The sequence below is a fragment of the Mustela erminea genome, chromosome 3 (assembly GCF_009829155.1).
Source record: "Mustela erminea isolate mMusErm1 chromosome 3, mMusErm1.Pri, whole genome shotgun sequence".
In the NCBI taxonomy this organism is placed as follows: domain Eukaryota; kingdom Metazoa; phylum Chordata; class Mammalia; order Carnivora; family Mustelidae; genus Mustela; species Mustela erminea.
Window position 1 is genome coordinate 133,655,550 of NC_045616.1, and position 21,696 is coordinate 133,677,245.

Below are 21,696 nucleotides of genomic sequence, written 5' to 3' on the forward strand. Positions count from 1 at the left end.
CAGCCTCCCGGCAGACTTGCACTCGGAGGGCCGGGCGTGTAGCTGCGACCTCGGGCTCCCAGGCGGACGGACGGGTGCGCACGCCGCGAGCCCCATGGAAACCCTGGGTCGGCACCGCGTTCCCTCCACGCCCCAGGGAGAGCCGGCACCACCCACCGCCTGCCGCCGCGGAGGGGCGGGGGAGATGCCGCGGGGGGCGGGCGCGGCGCGCGGGGAGGGGAAGGGGTTCTCGCGCGATTGGGCGAGGTTTCCGGTGTTGTGACTGAAACCCGTCAATATGGCGGCGATCGGCCGCGGCCGCTCGCTGAAGAACCTCCGAATACGAGGTAAGCTCGCTGCAACCCTCGCTCCCTCCCGCCTGGGGCCCGCGACCCCTGGCCCTTGCCTTCCCCTGGCCCTGGGCTGGGGGAGCGATTAGGGGCGCTGGCCGGAGCCAGGGTTGCCGCCGCTGGCCTGCGAGCGAATCCTAATTGGAGCTGTGTGTCTGTTTCGCACAGGGCGGAATGACAGCGGCGAGGAGAACGTCCCGTTGGATCTGACCCGAGGTAACGCGGGGCGCCGCGGGCGCCGGCGAGGGCGCGCTGCTGGGGAGGAGCTGGGGTCGGGGGCCGGGGACCGGGGGCAGGGGCGGGCCCCGCACGGGACCGGCGGGGGTGCGGGAGGCAGAGCCCGAGCCCCGCCTGCTGGCTCGCGGGAGCCAAGCCCGGGGCAGCCTCCCGGGACCCATCCCCCTTCCCGGTGCCCGCTTCCCTGGCCCCGCGCCTTTCTCCCGGCCTCTGGGTGCGGCGGGTGCCGCCGAACGCCAGGCGGGACTCCGCGGAGCCGGCGACCGTCTGGGTGTTCTGGACCCCCGAGGGAGCGTTTCACTCCCATCCCGGAGCTCGTGCAGCCATTCGCCTGGAGGCGGCCGGCGGGAGGTAGAAGCTGTTATTTAGGTTGCCGGAGGATGTCTGAGGGAAGAGCGACCACATCCTGCCCTCCCCGTCCCCCAGAGCAGAAGCCGGACCTGCTGGGTTCTTGCTTGCCTGCGTGACTGCTTTACTGTTTGCTCACCGCCCTGGGGGACCCGCAGCATTGATAACTGGGTAGTGAAACCTAGAATCGGGGACTATGGTTAAGTGTCTGGTTTACGCTGTAGTTCATTCCCGTTTCCCTTTCCGCGGTGGCTGGGAGTGTAGTTGGCAAAGACCGCCCCCTCACCCTCGCTGCAGGTTCATTGTTTACCTTCTGCAGTGGCGACGGGTTTGTTTACACCTTGGGAACTGGGCGAAGCCCGCGGTTGTGTTTTTAAGGATCTAATCCAGCTACTGGCCAGTGAATCTTATACTAGTCACCGTAATGGAGTGTATTCGACAATATCTCGCTGAAGATACAGTAGTTGTATACAAGGTTTTTCTTTCTTTCTTTCTTTCTTTTTTTTTCTTCCACGGTAAACAGGATTTGGTCTACTGATTCCGAAGAAGTCATTTCACACCGGCTAGAGTGTAAGCTGGTTCAGCTGTATAGAATGAGTTTCCTTTCTGAGATCTGAAAAACACTTTAGGAAGTTAAAGAAAGTCGTAAACAGTTCATTAAAAATTTAAAAAATTTAACCCATGTTCTACTTGACGTAATGACTGTTATCTAAAGTATTTGTCAGACGCGGGCTCATTGTTGAGGCTCATCTCTGGTATTTAAAGCATAGTGCATTATCTGCTGTATTTTATATTTCACAGTGTAAGATAACTGTTATAAACTAAACTGCTGCTTTTTGTTTAGCTACGAGAGTACATTTTTGTACGAATATTTTATTCTGAAAGTTCAGGGACTTTGTTTTGGGCGAGCTAGATGCTGGTGCTAATAGGCAGATGGGTTTCTACTAATGCACTAAACTGAAACTTTTTTTCATTAGTGTTCATTTTTCACGGACATTTGTGTAGAAAGATGTAAAGCTTTTGACTTTTGTGTAACAGTTTGGAAACTTGACTTTAAAACACACACACGAAAAATCTATATGAAATGTATGTGGTAGTCTAGTAAATTTCCTAACAAAAACAAAATTCCCACAGGGTTCAAAATTAACATTTGTGTTTTGTAACAGATGTACTTTATTAGTGATTTAATTTCTTCATGGGCATATGTATTTAGATGGTGAAAAGAGAACTTATCTTCTGTCTTAATTTTCTCCTTAAAAGTTTGCTTGGATGTGGTGCTAGAAATGTTATATTTGTGCTTTAGGTTGAGTTTGCTGAGCTGTATGTAGCAGTTTCTGTGGTTGGTATCAAAATTTTGGTTTGTAAAAAAATGTACAAATTTGTTTTGATACCTTTGATTTACTTCAAACTTACTCAAGTGCACAGATAAGTGTATGTTTACTATTTAAAATGTTATAGTTCCTGAGCATTTTGTGAACATTATAGTCAGTAGATGTTTTTAGGATAATGCAACAAGCAAAAAATGCTATTTCTACTTGCCCTGATAAAATATAGTTTAGTTTGGAATATACACAGCCTATTGATATTGATGGCAAAAGGCATATGCAAGTAAGAGAAGCTATATGAGAATAAAAAATAATTTATTATATAGGGAAGCTGTTGTTCAAGGAACTGCTATTCAGACAGACATTTCATTGTTGAAAGGTTTGTGAATCTAAAGTCCTGTGGATCTAACCTCAAGAAGCCTCATGAGGAATTAATTATTCTTTAGTAATAGTTTTTGAGCTCTTGGGCAGTCTGGTTGCTGCTGAAAGGCAGCTGTTTGTGGATTGAATTACAGTACATTTTAGATAAAGTCTGGGTAACCAAAACTACATGTTTTTAATGTGAAGGCAGTGTTTGATCTCATTTTAATTGTTTTTATATAACCTTTGAGAAATTCATTGTGTAGCTATCTCACAGAGTTCATTGTTAAACAGAGGTCATGGTCATTGTAATTCCTAAAGGAACCCTCAATGTATAGTGAAAAGAGATCAAACTGTACAGTCAAATAGTTCTGGGTTTTAATCTCAGTGGGCATACTTAATAGGTGATGTGGGGCAAGTTATTTGACCTTGTTTAACTCTTGTTTTCTTCAACTCAAAGAGATAACTTCAAAGGGCTATTAAGAATGTCAGAAGTGAATGAACTAATGCTTAAAATACTCAGTACAGGAGCTGATACTTTTGTGAGTGATGTTAACTAAACGTTAGTTGTTTTCCCACACTATGAAATCAGTTGTGATTATTTATATTGCACTTAAAATATTTCAAAGTTGTTCTGAACATTATAAACAATAAAGAATTATGGTATTGAGGCTTTCATTTTTTTGAGACATACTGTTAATTGGGTATAGCTTGTCTGAAGTAGAGTTCTTTTTTTTTAAATTATTTTTTAAAGATTTTACTTATTTATTTGACAGACAGAGATCACAAGTAGGCAGAGAAGCAGGCAGAGAGAGAGGAGGAAGCAGGCTCCTCGCTGAGCAGAGAGCCCGATGGATGTGTGGCTTGATCCCAGGACCCTGGGATCATGACCTGAGCCGAAGGCAGAGGCTTTAACCCACTGAGCCACCCAGGTGCCCCGAGTTCTTGAATATAACAACTGTAAAGGAATATTCTGTGAGATTACCAGTAAATTAGGTCTAAGCAAAGAGTATCATATGTACTTGAGATAAAATGTAGTATTTTATTTTATAGAACCTTAGAATTTTTCTCTGACTCCAGAAATTTCTTAGTAATAAAGATTTGGCTAGCCTTGCAAACTTCTTGAGGCCCAGGAGAGTTCTAGGTGCTTTGGTTTTGGTAGTTGGTTCATACATAGTGTACTTCAGTTAAAAATTGTTGGTGGACTAATTTTGATCTAGTTTAGGAACTGTGATCTACTGAAGTACTGCAGTAGATCTCACAGTAAACTTACTGGTGATTGCTGCTTTCAGTTTTGTTCAAACAACTACTTAATTTTGTGAAAGTCCCTGATAGTTGCTATTGATATAATTTAAATACTCTCTTTGTTTTGCATGCCAATATCTATTTTGAAACCAAAAAGCTTCCCTTAGTCACTTCCACTGCAAGGATAGCCTGGCTTTTTTTTTTTTTATCAGTCTCATAGTACATTTGTGGTACTGAGTAACGTGAAAAGTTCTTCTTACTGTACAGTAATTTAATCATTGTGTTCAAAGTGAATTTTCAGGACATGGACAAACCTGTATTGAAATCTTTCAGAATAGAATTTATATAATAGTATTGAGTTTTATTTCTTGATTATCCAATTCTTTTACTTTTCTGTTAGAAAGAATACAGAAATTGGCTGTCTTAGTTGCTGTTTCATACTTAGAAAGATAGGAAGGTTAACTGAGTGATGCAGATTTGAATACTGCTTTTTGTTTTCTGATTTTTTTCTAGTGAGCAGATAGATTACTCATGTTGTTTGATTACTGACTTGAGTTAGACAAAACAAATGTTGACTGAATGCTTGTTATTTACTAAATGCTGAATTAAGTGCTGGAGGAATGAAGATAAGGAAGATGTTATTCCCCCTTTTAGGTATTTACTGGAACAGATTAAGCGATTGCAATATGGAACGATAAATTAAGTAAGCAAACTGTACAAGGACCAGAAATAACCTAGAGGAGAAAGTGATGAATTGTTTGGTGGGTAGAGGATCAGAGAAGGCTTCACAGAATGTTTGACTTCTCATAAGAATAGTGGTGGACATAATGAAAGGAAACATGGGTTCCAAGAGACTGACCACACCTTCTGAAAGGTAAAAGTCAGCAGGAAAAGGAGCTGCCTAGGAAGCTCCACTGATGTAATCCAAGAAATGGTGGTGAACTAGACTAGAATGTTAGAGTTAGAAATGAAGGTCAATATATATTGAAATGGAGTAATCACCTAATTTGTTTTCTTCAGATTTCAAACTGACTACAATGTGCAGAGAACTTACTTTATTAAGAAGGTCAAAGCTGTCTAATGTGAATTCCCTTGACTCCTTCCCTTTATTTTTTAAAGTAATCTTTGTGCCCAGTGTGTGTCTTGAACTCAGTACCCCAGATCAAGAGTCACATGCTCTACCTACTGAGCCAGCCAGGTGGGTGTGCCTGTCTTCTCTCCTTGATATTTTATACATATATATCTTTTGGTTCCCTGAGTCAGGAAATAAAGCATCTCTGTTCCCTTTCAAGGCTAACCTGGAAAGGAATTTTATGCTTTTAATACTGTTTCCTCTAAGATTCTTTGTAGAACTGAGATCCCTTTCTTCTTCATTTCTTCCTTCCTATTGGAAGTTTTCTTATGTTCAGTCATCATTTGTTATATCCTTCATATGGATCAGGTACTATACCAGGCATCAGATGATAGTGGGAGGTGTGGAAAGATAAAGACAAAGATTACAAAATATCTGTTTTTCCATGGACTCTATGGAAAGAATAGTTCATCCTCACTCTAGAGCTTTCTTCCCTAACCGCTCTAGTCTTCTAAGCACAGCTTTCCCTGTGTACTGAAAATAGTTTTTTAAAGGATGCTGGTAATCTCATGTAAAATTCATTGGCATTTTTAAGTTCCCTATTCTATTTTAGAACTACTGCTGTATTAATAGTTTTGTTCCAGGCTCTAAAATATGTTATCTCACTTAATCTTTAATAACTGAGGTACTCTTTTTATCCCTATTTTACAGTTGAGGATATAGGCTTTAAAATTCTAAAGGTCTGAAATTCAGGTTAAGTAATTCAGCCAGGGTCATAGGATTAGTGAGTGACTGCAAATCATGCACTTGTAGGCACTACACTATTACTATTCTTGCAACTATGTCACTTGATTTCTGTGAAATATTCTCCTGCTTCTTTTCCTGCCTCTCATGCTGCCCCTTCTGTGTTCCCTGACTAGTCTTCCAGCTACTTAAGCAAGTGAGCCTTAAGATTCTGTCCTTGATCTCTTCTTTCCTACGGTGCTAGGTGCTATGTCCCTGAACAGCCTTTACAATGAGAGCTTCAAAAATCCATGAATTGGGAAAAAAAAAATCCATGTGCTGAGATAGTTATGATAATTAAATTTCTTTTAAGCTTGCAAAATATATTAGTATTATGTGTCTACTACTCATCTAAAGGCCTGATATATAAAACTTTTCATCCCAAAGCATATTCTTTTTACTTTCTAGCTACCACCACCATCCTTTGTAATAATCAAGCTAAAGACCTACAGATTATCTTTGTTCAGGTGCTGTGTTCCTTCAGATTGCCGGTGAAATACCTAAGGAGATGGGTTCTTTCCTATAACATTGTCTTGGTCTTGTTCACATCTTTATTATCTCATTTGGATGATGTAAAATCTTTTCTGTCACCTTTTCTTCACTTTCTCTGCTATGTGATTGCCAGGATTATTATCCTGAAATGTAGATCTGATCTTATCATTCCCTTAAATTAAAAAAAACAAAACAAAACCCAGAACACTCACACTTCCCTGGCATGTTGTTGCTCACAGAATAAAGTCCATATTTCTTAACTTGGCATTGAAGGCCTTTTATGATTTATTCCAGAATTATTATCTTTTTTTTTTTTTTTTTTAAGATTTTATTTATTTATTTATTTGACAGACAGAGATTACAAGTAGGCAGAGAGGCAGGCAGGGCGGTGGGGTGGGGTGGGGTGGGCTGGCGGTGGGGGAAGGGAAGCAGGCTCCCTGCTGAGCAGAGAGCCCATGCGGGGCTCGATCCCAGGACCCGGAGACCATAACCTGAGCCGAAGGCAGAGGCTCAACCCACTGAGACACCCAGGCGCCCCCAGAATTATTATCTTCTGTACTGTCTTACTCATACTATTCTGTCAGCCCCTGTGCAGAGTTTACTTGTGTAAGACATTCTCTTCCTTCTTTACACACAGCGCTTTTCAGCAGGGATGGGGAAAGTTAGCAAGTCCAAAGCACTTACCTCCCCATATTTGTTCTTTCCCCTTGGAGATTGTGTTATACTCCTAGTTGAGAATCTGCTTTGGAAAAAATGATTTATTCCTTGCATATGGCATGTGGTTTCTATTTACTTGACCTCGTGCAGGTGGTTTCCTCTGCCTAGAATTTCATTTTCAGTACTCTTTGTTGAAGTTCTAATTCTTTAAGGTCTAGGTTACTTGCAACGTCTAGAAATCATCCGAGTGAGTATTTACTGGGATTGCTTCCTCCTCTACTTTTCTACATTTTGTTTGTTCCTTTTTTAAAATATCACTTCTCCTTGCCTTACGTTCTTTGTCCTGTTGTTTTTCCGTTACTGTATCTTAAGCTTCCCCAGCATCTGTGATATAATAATGATTGAAGCATTTTATTGAAGGTCAGAATGGAGAGAGAGATGGGAAATGGAATAGTACAGCATTAAGGAGAGTAGAAGTGAAAGAACATTTTAGGTTTGCAGTCCTGAGGGACATTGAGATTGATGGTGCTAAGAAATGAAGAAATCCATTTTGGAAGGATGATAATGAGTTAAGCTTTGTACTTTGAATTTCAGGGGATTAAGTCAATCATATATAAAAGGTAGCTGCAAATACTGGCTTGGTTCTGAACTTGTGATCTGATTGTTCTCTGCATGGGGCCTGGAGACAGGGAAGAATGTAAATGGAGAAAGCGAAAGATTTAAATGTTAAGAGGATAAGCTGAGGAGAGTGTCATAGCCTAAGAACCAAAAAATGAGAATAAGGTGGCCAAGAGAAGAAAACTAGCAAGACTATGATCTCAGAAGACAAGAGGGGAGTTTTGGTTGAAGAGACTGCAAGACTGTAGCATTGAAATTGGTGTTTGGAGAATTCCGTTCTAACTCTTCCTTAATATAAGGATGATGTTGGCATACTATTTAATCTCTCTGGGCTTCAGTTTCCTGTATCTCTGAAATACATACTACATTACACGTGTAGCACTGTCATCTGCTGTCTTCGTGATCCTCAGATATCTCCGTGTTTCTGGGATATTGAAAGGTTAAAAAGAAAGCATTACAGCCTTATTAAATCACTGTAAGAAGTATTCCCATAAACAGTAATGATTACATGTAGGAGTGATGGTATTTCATAGCACTTTAAATGTAAATTATAGTCAACTCTCAATTTCCTTTTAAGTGATCATCTGCAGTGACTTGCTGCCTCCTCCCCCTCCCAGGTCTCAGGCTACTGAAAATAGGGCTGTGAAAAGCACAGTGGGGTGAGTGAATGGTTTGCATGCCTGTGTGTCTGTATCTCTGACTATCACCAAGCTAAATACAGTCCACTCTCATTTACCTGCACTTAAAAAAGGTGAATAATGACGGAAGAGTGCTAAATTACATAATTTAAATAGCATTACTTGTATGTGGCTTGGGAAGAGTTTACATTCTTTCCTCCCCTACAATAGATTGATGTGTCTTTTCTTTTATGTGAATTATTAGCATCAATTTTTATTTCCTGAGCAAATACTATTAGAATAGCAAACATAGATAGGTGAAAATGTATATTAGGTAAACCACATGCGAATATTTGAGAGTTGACTGTTAACGCTTTTTGGATCATCCATTGTTTTGTATTTGTGCTTTTTTGTTAGTGTGGCCAGGTTAAAGCTGAATAGCTACTTTAAAATTTTATCTGAATATACTTCTAAAATTATACAGATGCCAAACTAAAATGAAGATAATTGTGTAAAACTAGACAAATATAACATATGTCCCAAGTCATAGGATTGAAAGAGAACTGAAACTTAAGTACATTCTTAAAATCCCTTTTACAAAGTCTTTGAGCCAGGCAGATTGCATAAACCAAGCAACGTACCTGGTAATGATGAAATTTATATAAAATTGGGGTGTGCCAGAACTTCAAACATATCCTATTTATGAAGTTCAGTTGAGTTTTGTAAGAAATACAGAAGACAGTTTTTTAATTACCTGCTTTTTCAAGAATTTAACTCTGTCAATTACTTTGCCATTTTTTTGCTCCAATGGTTTGAAGATTAGAATTTATAGTGGTTTGTTAATGCCAGTCAGCATATTTTTGATCCATATATTATATAATTGGGTTAGTAAGTGTTACCATGAATCAGGAAGGCACAATTCTTGGTTTCAAGTTTATATTATAGTTGGGATATACCTGTATCAGGGCATAGTATAAGACAATAGTATTTGAAGAACCTGTTAGTTGTCCTTATAAAGGAATCAAAAGCTGGAGGCATTCAGAAAATTCAAAAAATGGGAGATAGGTAAGGAATAGCTTAGAGGGAAGACCTCATAGAAGTCTTGACACCAGTCAGACTGTCAGACTTTTTTGCATTAAACGGTAGCATTTGAATAGGTAGAACTTTGGGTCAGTGTTTTAAAAAATTGCAACCTAATTTTGTGAACTAACATTTCTAGCATATTATTCCATACTTGAAGGTAATGTTGAGGAAAAGTTGGTGATTATATAATTCTCATAATTATTGAAGATTAATTATATCTCTAAAGTCGGGCTTTTCTGGCCTTTAAAGGTAGTACAGTACTGGACTGAGAGCTTTTAGGCATACTGTGAAATAATTGTGTGCTTTTGACTATGAGTATATAAATGCTTGGCTGTTATTCCAAATCCAAGTATAAATGACTTTTTTTCTTCCATTGTTTTGTAGTATATGTGTTTCCTTTCCCCTTCATTAATACTGCATGTTCAAAGGGCTTTATAAATTTGTTATCAAACTTCCTTCGAGATTTATGTAATTTGGAAGTAGAGATTATATATGAGATGGGTAGTGTTTTTTTACTTTCCACACTGAAATGACCATATTTGCTGACCTCAGAATTTAAACACGTGGCCTCATGGTGAGATAGAATATTTGAAATTAAGATTATTCTGAAAAACATGGAATGTTTCATTGCTAAATCCAGACAACCTACCCAGCCCTCTAGTTATTTGGGTAAATGGTATACTGGGGAAATTATTGCTTTTATTAAAGCGGCAAAATGAGAGTTGAATTGCCACTTGCAGGGATTTTAGTGATCTTGTTCAGAATCCAGTGTAATTTCATGTGTTTTTTAAAATGAATAAAGAGTGAAGAGACACAGAAGCTGTAAACAAAGAAGACTGCCAAGTAATTTACTTTTAGTTACTAAGAAGGAGCAACTTGCCAGATAAAAGTGTATTTAACTGCTTTTAGATGTGTGCACATAAATATATTTATCTAGTCTCATAGTCTCATACTTCGAGAAATCACATCTTAAGGTAGTATTGCTTATTCTTTCCATGCTTAATGTTCATCCCTCATATACTAAAACTTTTAATTGCCCTGTTTTTTTCTCTGCTCATAATTCTGTATAATATACTCCCTAACGTTCACCACACCACCACCACCACCAACAACCCCCTTACCCCAAGAAAAAAAAAAAAAAAAAAAGAAAAAAGAAAAAGAAAAACTGAAGGGAATAGAGTTGCAGAAAGAGTGAGAAGACTCCAGTGGTTGGAGGTAGGTGAGCTGTGAACTCTTAACATTTAGTTATGGCAGTTTCTGTGTTTGTGACCAGGTGGCTAGTGGAATATTGTGGAATGTTTTATTTATATGTATTGTGGATAAATTTTTAATTGTGTCTATTATATGATTAGCATAAAATCATGATAATGGAATATTTGAATACAAATAGCTATTTTCTGCTTTATTTAGAATAACTTGTGTTTTTATTTTATTGATGTAGTTTGGGATTTCTAATGTTATTTTTGAATGCCATAACTTGGTACAAAGCAGGTCAGATTCTTACATAAGATTTCATGTCATGTAAGGATAATTCTCAACAGAAGTTTTTACAACTTTTTAATGAGTTAAATTTTAGATTAGCATAGCCTTAAGAAATGTTTATATCACTTTGTATATTTTAATAAGAACCTTACAGTAACCTTTTTCTCCTTTGTCATGGGAGATGTGTTCATGTTTCACCATTGTTTTGAATACGGAAATATAATTGTTTTACCTAGCGAAATGGAAGACATTTAAAAACATGCTGATCATTGTTTAAAAGGAGATAAAAAAGAAGATTAAGAAATTTGGATAAGCTGTTGTGTTTCCTTTAACTATGCTGCTGTTTCTTTTGATAGTTATTTTATTTTATTTAAAAAGTTTAGACTTACTTTTGAATCCTAGGAAGAATTTTTTACTTACATCAGTAATTGTTTCTATATTAAAGGTACTGTAGAGAATAAGAATAGTTATTTTTAACATAAGTAGTTATATCGCAAGTAAATGTTCACTTAGGATACTTTGAATATGAATGGATTGGGGGAGGTATGTGTGTATCTACATATTATGTTTATTTTTAAGCATATTTGGAAACTTCAGAAATTATTTTATTAGCTCCCCCATTCAAAACAAATCTTTGATGTCATCCATCATCACTCAAACCTTTCATTGATAGGTAGCTTATTCTAAGTTGTTTCTTTGCTGAGCAGCTAAGTTTGTAAATGAAATTCTTATATCAAATTAATCAAAATTTAATAAATCATTTTTCAGTAATTGATCCTAGTTCTTTCATATTTTTATTTTGTAAATATTCACAAATAAAAGTAATAGGTTTACTCATGTTGGACACTGCTGTGTGCTGTTAGAGAGTCTTACCTTTTCTTCTCATACAGGCCAGTCCCCAACTACTTACTGAGTACTGCTTATGTGTCCAGCATTGTTCTGGTTGTTAGATGTTTAAGACATGGTCTTTGATTACAAAAAATAGCAGTTACCGTATTTTGAACTTCAGTATATGTTGGAAACTGTTAAAAACATTACTTAAATTATCTAATTTAGTCTTCCTACATTTGTAGAAAATATGTTTTAATATCTTTATATAACTGGTGAAGAAAGGGGGGCCCAGAGGGAGCCCAAGTAGCCCAAGGTCATACTGGCAGTAGAAGAGAGAGGTAGGATTCAGATCCCATTCACTGTTTTTGATTCTAAAACCCATACACTTAACCTTTTATAATCTTTCTAAAAACAAGTACAGTAGAAAATAAATCATATTGCTGGAATAATTAGCGATTAAATTAGTATGCTGTATATTATAATAATGTTGATTTGGAGCCCTCAAGAAGAAAGTTACTGGTTGAGCTCTGAAATATACATTTTAGCCATTATTGATATAATTATTTCTATAACTATTACATATTTTTCTCCTTTGTTAAGAAGAATATATCAACTACATTTTAACCTTTTCTCTTTGGCTGGGGCCATCATGAATGTCGATTATTTTGTTGGTGGTGGGGGCAGAACAATTTATTACTACCTTGTGTGACATTGGACTGCTCTTTTTGGTCTTATGTGCTATTTTCTTATACTCAGCTATCACTTTACTTTGCAACTCTTATTCCTATGTTTAGCAGTTCTTTTTTTACTTTTACTGTGCTATAAAATAGAAACTATATAAGTGGACTTGGTAGTATTATATGGAAAATAAATATCAATAGGTTGTGATTATGTAGAATTAAGGGCCCCTGCTGTCAATAATATATGTTACCTGTAGTGAATAAACTTGGTGAGGATACATACTTTGAATCTTTATTGCTGTTTTTTGGTGTGCTTACTTTTATGTCCTGGTTGTTTTCCAGATAGCATGGCCTCATAGCATATAGTTCAAGGTAGGTGAGGTATGACTTGATAGTATTTATGTATACAACATGGACTGTAGGATTATATAAAGATAGATATTAAGGTACAAAATATGACTAATATGGACAAAATAACATTAAATAATATGCTAATTATATAAAATAGAGATAGTCTAACTCTCTCTGTAGCTGAAAGCATGGCCTTTAGAGTCCAATCTGGATTTGAATCTTGACGCTGCCTCTTAGAAGTCTTTTTTTTTTTTTTTTTAAGATTTATTTTATTTATTTTTTGACAGAGATCACAAGTTGGCGAGAGGCAGGCAGAGAGAGAGGAGGAAGCAGGCTCCTTGCAGAGCAGAGAGCCTGATGTGGGGCTCGATCCCAGGACCCTGGGATCATGACCCGAGCTGAAGGCAGCGGCTTAATCCACTGAGCCACCCAGGCGCCCCTTAGAAGTTTTTTGAGTTTGGACAAGTTGCCTTTTCTGAGCACGTTTTCTTATCTCTGCTCAAAATAACACTTGAGGGAATAAAATGTAAACTATTTATTACAATTTTGCCACTGTTTGGCACATATCTGTACCTAATACCTATATATATTAGTTGTTCTTTAGTGGTCATTTAAAACAACAGAAATGAGAGAAGGGAAAGATAAGTGTGAGCTGGGAAAAAATAAAAGAAAGTGGGGCATTGTTACAGCTTTGAAAGAAAAGGATGTTGTTAAGTCAAGAGGAATTGAGCATAAATAAAGGCATTAAACATTTTATTGAGAGAGGAATAATAAGATATAGAATTTTAGTATTCATATTGGATTCATTGTAAGGTGGGGGTAAGTTACTGAGGGCCTTGAAAACTGTGGAGATATTAGATGCTTTTCTCTTTTTACATGTTAAAATACATAATGTTGTGAGAGAGCTGTAAATGTTCAGTTACTTTTTATTTAAAGAAAACAGATCCAAAAAATGTTTGTCATAATTGTATAGTCCTATAAATTTAGATAAATTGAACACATGAATAAGCAGAACCCGGATCAAGAATCAGAATGCTGCTAATACCTCAGAAGCTCCTGTTCTGTCTCTTTCGAGGCACTACGTTCCCACACGAAAGATGCCACTATTTTGACTTCTAATACTATAGATTAGTTTGGCCTGTTTTTGAACTTTCTGTGATACACTCATACAGTATGTACTCTTTTTTATCTGGTTTCATTTGCCCAATGTTATGTTGAATCACCATGTTGTATGTAGAGTTCAAGTTATTTTAATCCAAGGCTGTTTATATCTATCAGGTATGTGATGATACATAGTCTTTCCTTTTGAGTGGGCAGTGGATTTGAATGAGTGGATAGAGTTTGGAATAATGACGTTAATTCCAACTTTATTTAAAAAATATAAATCTTTTTCTGAATATCTTAGTCTTTTGCCTCTTTTAGCCTGATCTTTTGCTTTAATAGGTGGTAGTCAATACATTAGATAGGTGAATTTTTTTTTCTTAATGATTGTTTAAAGAAAAAGTATAGGGGCTCTTGGGTGGCTCAGTGCGTTGAGCCTCTGCCTTCGGCTCAAGTCATGGTCTCAGGGTCCTGGGATGGAGCCCCGTGTTGGGCTCTGCTCAGTGGGGAGCCTGCTTCCCCCTCTCTCTCTGCTTGCCTCTCTGCCTACTTGTAATCTCTCTCTGTCAAAATAAATAAATAAAATCTTTAAAAAAAAAAAAAAGGGAAGAAAGAAAAAGTATAATCAGAACTCAATAAACTCAAAGCTACAGGTTAGAAAGAAGATTGGAAAAATTTAGAATTCCAGTCCAATAAAAGTTTTGTGTTGACCTAAAAAAATTGGTGGAATGATTACTGAAATTGGTTAGTATTTCTATAGGAAAAAAAGGGAGGATGATAAACATTTCTTGGTCTTCACTTAAAATGATATGCTGATACAGAAATATCAGTGTGTTAATATTTTAGATTTATAACATACAGTTTTAAGTATTAATCAAAGTTGAAAAGTTGTTAGAGTATAAAACAGAGATGCTTCTCCTTGAAGGAGCATAAATGTTTAAATGTCTTTTATGATTCTCTTTCTTAAGAGCTCAAAAGGGGCCATTAGAACACTTGTCTAATCCTGCTTTAGGTTTTAACATACGAGAGAGTCGTAAAGTAATGCAATTGATTTTTTTTAGTAGACATAGTAGAACTTTATGAGGTTAAGTGAGAATGCTGAAGACCTCATTGATAGTTATAAAGTGTCTTTAAGTGATTGCTTTTGTCTCTTTCCCTGTATTTCTCAATTTCTGTCATTGGTTTCTGTTTCTTTCTCTATTTTTAGTTTTTCTTCTTGTGACTTTAATATACTAGGACATCTATAGAAATGGACATTTGTCTTTTGCTGTACTTGATAATGTTTTATGTTCCTTAATTTGAAATAAATGTTAATTGTTAAAGGTTTTTTGTTTTTGCTTTTACTTCTTCATTGGATTTTAGGGCTTTTCTTTCTCCCTGAGTTGGTGGTGCTTTAATAGAAAAAGATTCCGTTGCTCATCTCTTGGTACTTGTCCCCAAGAAATTAGAACTGAGTATTGCATAGGAAATTGGTTAAATACTTGAAAGCAACGTAGCACTATGTGCTTAGCATAGATTAGTAGAATAAAGAACATTTTACTTATTTCAGTATGCAAGAGCAAGAGTAAATGTGAAAGTGAAACAAGTATTCACTCTACTGAAGGTAAAGAAACTTCTGATGAAGTGCATTTTTAAAATGTTGATATTTTAAAAAATGTTAGTATTCACTTTGTTTTAAATATTCAGAATGTTTAAAATGTTCATGTATCTATTCTGGGAATGTGGGAAATAATAAATTTGGAATTCCCTGAAGGTGGGAACATAGTAATAACCTTCGAAGATCCTTGCTGATTCTGAGTCTAGACTATTTAGTTCATTGAGTATGGATTATTAGCTATCAAAAATGCTTCGTTTTAGTGGTGAATTTTGAGTGAATGCTTGTTTGATAGTATTAATTAGGAATGACAAAATGCAGTAAATCTATATTTTGAACCATGTGTTTTGGGATTATATTACTTACTGCTCTTGTATACACCAATACATCATATTTCCCCCCAACTATTTTAAATGATTTTTCCTAGAATAGTGCTGAAGTAGTAAACTCTTGGCTGTCCAGCCTGATCAGAGGTTGGTCTAAAATGATATTTTGATTATTTTGTGAAGGGTTTATTGAATGATGTGTTGTTTTAGCAGACAGTCTAGAAATTATATCCTTTGAAGTATCTGTTTCCTTTAAGCAGTCCCTTTGGAAGGATATGTACTTTCTAGTGGTGATGTCCCTGTTAGAAAGATTTTAAAAATTCTGCTTTTGAAGATTGCTAAAGCTTATAATACAGCCCTTTAAAGTGCTGTTTGATTTTTCCTTTGGGGATGAATTGGAGTTCAGGAACTGGTCAAATATAAATTGTGGTCAAATATAATGGACTATACCAACAACATGACAGAATAAAGAGAAATTAAGGAGTCAATCCCATTTAAGGTACCTATGAATAAACCTAACCAAAGAGGCTAAGAATCTATATGCAGAAAACTATAAAGTACTCATGAAAGAAATTGAGGAAGACACAAAGAAATGGAAAAATGTTCCATGCTCCTGGATTGGAAGAATAAATATTGTGAAAATGTCTGTGCTACCTAAAGCAATCTACACATTTAATGCAATTCCTATTAAAATATCATCCATTTTTTTCAAAGAAGTGGAACAAATAATCCTAAAATTTACATGGAACCAGAAAAGACCTCGAATAGCCAAAGGAATATTGAAAAAGAAAGCCAAAGTTGGTGGCATCACAATTCCAGACTTTAGGCTCTATTGCAAAGCTGTCATCATCAAGACAGCATGGTACTGGTACAAAACAGACAACATAGATCAATGGAACAGAATAGAGAGCCCAGAAATAGACCCTCAACTCTATGGTCAACTAATCTTCGACAAAGCAGGAAAGAATGTCCAATGGAAAAAAGACAGCCTCTTCAACAAATGCTGTTGGGAAAATTGGACAGCCATATGCAGAAAAATGAAATTGGACCATTTCTTTACACTACACATGGAAAGAGACTCAAAATGGATGAAGGACCTCAATGTGAGAAAGGAATCCATCAAAATCCTTGAGGAGAACACAGGCAGCAACCTCTTTGACCTCAGCCACAGCAACATCTTCCTAGGAACATCGCCAAAGGCAAGGAAAGCAAGGGGAAAAATGAACTATTGGGATTTCATCAAGATCAAAAGCTTTTGCACAGCAAAGGAAACAGTTAACAAAACCAAAAGACAACTGACAGAATGGGAGAAGATATTTGCAAACGACATATCAGTTAAAGGGCTAGTGTCCAAAATCTATAAAGAGCTTAGCAAACTCAACACCCAAAGAACAAATAATCTAATCAAGAAATGGACAGAGGACATGAACAGACGTTTCTGCAAAGAAGACATCCAGATGGCCAACAGACACATGACAGAGTGCTCCATATCACTCGGCATCAGGGAAATACAAATCAAAACCACAATAAGATATCACCTCACACCAGTCAGAATGGCTGAAATTGACAAGTCAGGAAATGACAGATACTGGTGATGTGGAGAAAGGGGAAACCTCCTACACTGTTGGTGGGAATGCAAGCTGGTGCAACCACTCTGGAAAACAGCATGGAGGATCCTCAAAATGTTGAAAATAGAACTATCCTATGACCCAGCAATTGCACTACTGGGTATTTACCCTAAAGATACAAACATAGTTTTCCGAAGGGGCACGTGCACCCGAATGTTTATAGCAGCAATGTCTACAATAGCCAAACTATGGGAAGAACCTAGATGTCCATCAACAGATGATTGGATAAAGAAGAGGTGGTATGTATACACAATGGAATACTATGTAGCCATCAAAAGTAATGAAATCTTGCCATTTGCCACGATGTGGATGGAACTAGAGGGTATCATGCTTAGCGAAGTAAGTCAATCGGAGAAAGACAACTATCATGATCTCCCTGATAATGAGGGAGTGGAGATGGAACATGGGGTGTTAAGGGGGCAGGAGAAGAATAAATGAAACAAGATGGGATTAGGAGGGAGACAAACCATAAGTGACTCGTAGTCTCACAAAACAAACTGAGGGTCGCTGGTGGGAGGGGGGTTGGGAGAGGGCGGTGTGGTTATGGACATTGGGGAGGGTATGTGAGGGGTGAGTGCTGTGAAGTGTGTAAACCTGGCGATTCACAGACCTGTACCCCTGGGTATAAAATATATGTTTATAAAAAATAAAAAGAAAAAATAAATTAAAAAATATGTATAATGGAGAGTCATTAATTCATTGATTTATTCACTTACTAATTTGAAAAGAATTCATTGAGCACCTCGTATATTCTCAGCACTGTATTAAATACTGGGATGTGTATGACAAGATGATTTTTCTAAGAAATACGCTGCCACTATATGTGATGACTCCCATTGTAATCTCGTCCCTGGCTACTTCTACAATAATCTCATTTCCCAACTCTTTTCCTCTTACTCACTTTATTTGGCAAAACCGCCTCCTTGCCATTCATTCCTACCTATAGTCTTTTTTCAGAGCTAGAACCTTTGTACCTCCTTTTTTTTTTTTTTTTTTAAAGATTTTATTTATTTATTTGACAGAGAGAAATCACAAGTAGGCAGAGAGGCAGGCAGAGAGAGAGGAAAGGAAGCAGGCCCCCCCCCGCCGAGCAGGGAGCCCGATGCGGTACTCGATCCCAGGACCCTGAGATCATGACCTGAGCCGAAGGCAGCGGCTTAACCCACTGAGCCACCCAGGCGCCCTGTACCTCTTTTTAAATCCTGTCTGAATTGTTCTTCCCGCGATATTTGGAGGCTTCCTTCCTCAGTTTGTGTAATTCTCTGTTCAACTCTCAGATTATCAGTGAGGCCTTTTGTGATTGTACTATCTAAAGTAGCCCTTATCTCCCTCACTTTCCATTCTTTTATATTGTTTTTTCTTCCATGGTCCTTGTCACTATTGCTATTACAGTATTGTTTATTGTTTGTCTCCAAAGAATGTAAGTTTTATGAGGACAAACACTTTTTTGTGTGTTCACCATTGTATCCTCAGTGCCTAGAACAGCCCCAGCACATTGTATGTACTTGATTATTTTTTTATTGGTGGAATAAATGTCTGTGATGTTTATGTTTTAGTGTGAGGGTTCCAGATTGCTTACTTAACATCTTGACCGTATGGTCACTTAGATCAACGTATCTATATCTCAGACTTAATAATTATTGTTCTAAAAATCATTCTATATATTTCATCTGGGCTAAGAGCAGTACTTTAATGGGGCCAAAGCAGGAACCCAGGAGACATCCTGGCCTCATTCCTTGTCCTTATTCTACACATCAAATCTGTTACCAGTCTGATGATAATGATTTTATCTCTGAAAAGTGTTAAATCTGTTATTTTTATTACTATTTTTTAAGATTTTATTTATTTAGAGAGAGTGCATGGTGGGGGCAGCAGAAGGGGAGGGAGAGGGAGAGGGAAAGGGCAAAGAATCTTAGGCAGAGTCTGTACTGAGTGTGGACCCTGACAGGGGCTCCATCTCAGGGTCATGACCTGAGCCAAAACCAAGAGTAAACACTCAGCAGACTGAGCCACCCAAGCATCCTAATTATTTTTATTTCTGCTACTGTGCCTTTATTTGGGCTCCCATTTATTTTTCCTGGATGAGAGCATTGGATTCTTAACTACTCTATCCATTCTAGTTTTGTCTTCTCCCAGTCTTTATTGTAGGTTTCCACATAAATTAATCTTAATATCCCCAGCAGGTTCAGCATCTTCCTTCTTTGGGCTTTTATAGTATATAAAACTTTCTGTGTTACCTTTCTTATAACTTTGTGATAATTTGTTCGTGTCTGCCTTCTTAGGACAGTTGAAAAACATTTGTAGACCTTTGCTATATGCAGGTTACCATTCCTTTCTTGGTGATTCAGTGTTGAAAAAGATTGTGTCTCTGTCGGTGAGGAGATTATATTCTAGTGGGGGAGAATGCAGACAATAAACACGTGAAAACAGAAAGTTAAGTACTGATGCTCTGAATAGTGTGCAATTGGGGATTTGAAAGTAGTAGTTGGGATTGTCAGAGAAAACTTCTTAGAGGCAGTGATACTTTTGATTCAGGACTAATGAGGTGGCATAAAGTGAAGATATGGGGGGTAGGTCTACTTACTTCTTCCTAGTTAAAGAACATGGTACAGAAGCCCAGAGATAAGAACAAATAGTGGTTAGTGCTCAATGAACCAGAGGGAGAAGAGAGAGTGAGACTAGAGATTGTGGTATGCTTGCAAAGAGAAGCAATTAGAAGGTTAAGCAGACATTATCTGATTATTTAGAAAGCTAACTCTTGATTGGTCTGTGGATAGTGGACTGAGGCCCCTGGAGAAACCTGTGCATGGCACATGTTACTAAATCAATGTTAATTGAATGAATAAGTGAATGAATTAATCCTTTCACTTTATATCCACTTTGAATCACATGAGACTTCAGAATTCAATAGGAGAAAGCCACAAAACCAACATTGTAGAAAGGATGGTTGCATTAAAATTGTGCTGTGTGTCTAACCCTAATCACCTTAGTATTTTGTTAGCAAATAATGTTTGAGTTGTCATTAATGACAATTCTTTGTGACCATGAGTGGAAATGCTGTATTCATTCATTTATTTATTCAGTTTTTACTGACTATATATGATAGCCAGAGTATTCTGTTAAGTTTTCTGAAGTTTCAAGGTTGAGGTTATAAGATAAATCAGACCTTGCTTTTAAAAATTAGTTACTTGTCATTCAGAAAATGTAGACTGGTTGGTTAGCTAAACTTGATTGACAAATCAGGAGGCCAAGAAGAGAGTTATTAGCCTTCCCTGACCTTTGCAAAATATGACTCTGTTAATTTCACTTTCCTGCTGCTGTTGCTAGATGCTTCTTTCATTTAGATATTGAATCTATCATTGACATTTGGGTTATTGGTAGTTTCTTGTTACTATAAATAATTATAAACGATGATTTTATACATGGTCTTATTTGTGAATTGTGGTACTCCTACCTAAATTCTCTAGGTTATAACTTGGTATAGTAGAATCACTGCTTATATTATATATATTTATACACCTGTATATGGCTATATATCTCCTGTATCTATATCCTCATAGGAGCAATATCTTAACACTTGCTCCAGAATCATACTTTTGTCAACACTTTGGATTATCAGTTTTTATTAAAAATACTGTATTATGAAAATTATTAAACATAGACTTAAGTAGAGAAAAAAGTATAGGAACCCTCATGTATTGCTCACCCTACTTCAATTATTATAAACATATAGGAAAATCTTATTTCAGCTGTTTATCCTCCTCTCCACCTCATGGATAATTTTTTTTTTTAAGATTTTATTTATTTATTTGATAGAGAGAGAGATCACAACTAGACAGAGAGGCAGGCAGAGAGAGAGGGAGAAGCAGGCTCCCTGCCGAGCAGAGAGCTGGATGTGGGGCTCAATCCTGGGACCCTGAGATCATGACCTGAGTGAAGGCAGAGGCTTAATCCACTTAGCCACCCAGGCGCCCTCATGAATAATTTTAAAACAAATGCCAGGCATCTAATAATTCATTTGTAGATAACATCAGTTGTATCTTTAAGGGATAGGGAGTTTTAAAATCTATAACTAAGGGATAAAGATTCTAAGGGATATATCTCTAAGGGATAAGGACTTTTAAAATCTATAACTACAATACCATTAACACAAGTAAATTAAACAGTAATTTCTTTATTTCATCTAATGTCCAGATTTTCCTGACTGTCTTATAGATTTCTTTTTCTTTAACAGATACCATTTTGAGTTAGGATTCATACAAGATTCTTACACTTTTGATTATTTTTATTTCTTAATATGTTAAAAAAAAGCAAACTGTCCGTCAAATTCCTTTTATTTCTGGATAATTTGTCTTCTTTCTGTAATAACAGTTTTTGTTTCGGTTTTAAACACTTTTAGTAAAATAAGTTTAAATGTTTATTCACATCCTACTTTGGGATTTATTAGGCATACTGATTCTAAGTATTTCATGTCTTTGAACAATTCAAAAAATTCTTAGTATTTGACTTTTTAAGTATTACATCTTCTGCATTTTTC

General features: G+C 37.2%; 1 protein-coding gene and 1 long non-coding RNA gene across 8 annotated transcripts in view; one reads left to right on the plus strand and one right to left on the minus strand.

Annotated features, from left to right (window-relative positions):
• The first annotated feature begins 227 nt into the window (after nt 1-227).
• Nucleotides 228-21,696, plus strand: part of RICTOR (RPTOR independent companion of MTOR complex 2) — a 129,455-nt gene continuing 107,986 nt past the window's right edge. For 5 of the 7 annotated variants that reach the window (XM_032337544.1, XM_032337543.1, XM_032337546.1 and 2 more), the window contains exons 1-2: nt 228-326; nt 498-545. In XM_032337544.1, the coding sequence (XP_032193435.1) occupies nt 278-326; nt 498-545 (97 nt within the window). In that variant the 5' untranslated portion in view covers nt 228-277. Of the gene's footprint in view, nt 327-497; nt 546-622; nt 918-8,083; nt 8,126-21,696 lie in introns of those variants that run through there. The other 2 variants (XM_032337547.1, XM_032337549.1) reach the window with 2 other exon arrangements.
• Nucleotides 1,391-21,696, minus strand: part of LOC116586959 — a 77,844-nt gene continuing 57,538 nt past the window's right edge. The window contains exon 2 of the long non-coding RNA XR_004284231.1: nt 1,391-1,537. This is a non-coding gene — a long non-coding RNA (uncharacterized LOC116586959). The remainder of the gene's footprint in view (nt 1,538-21,696) is intronic.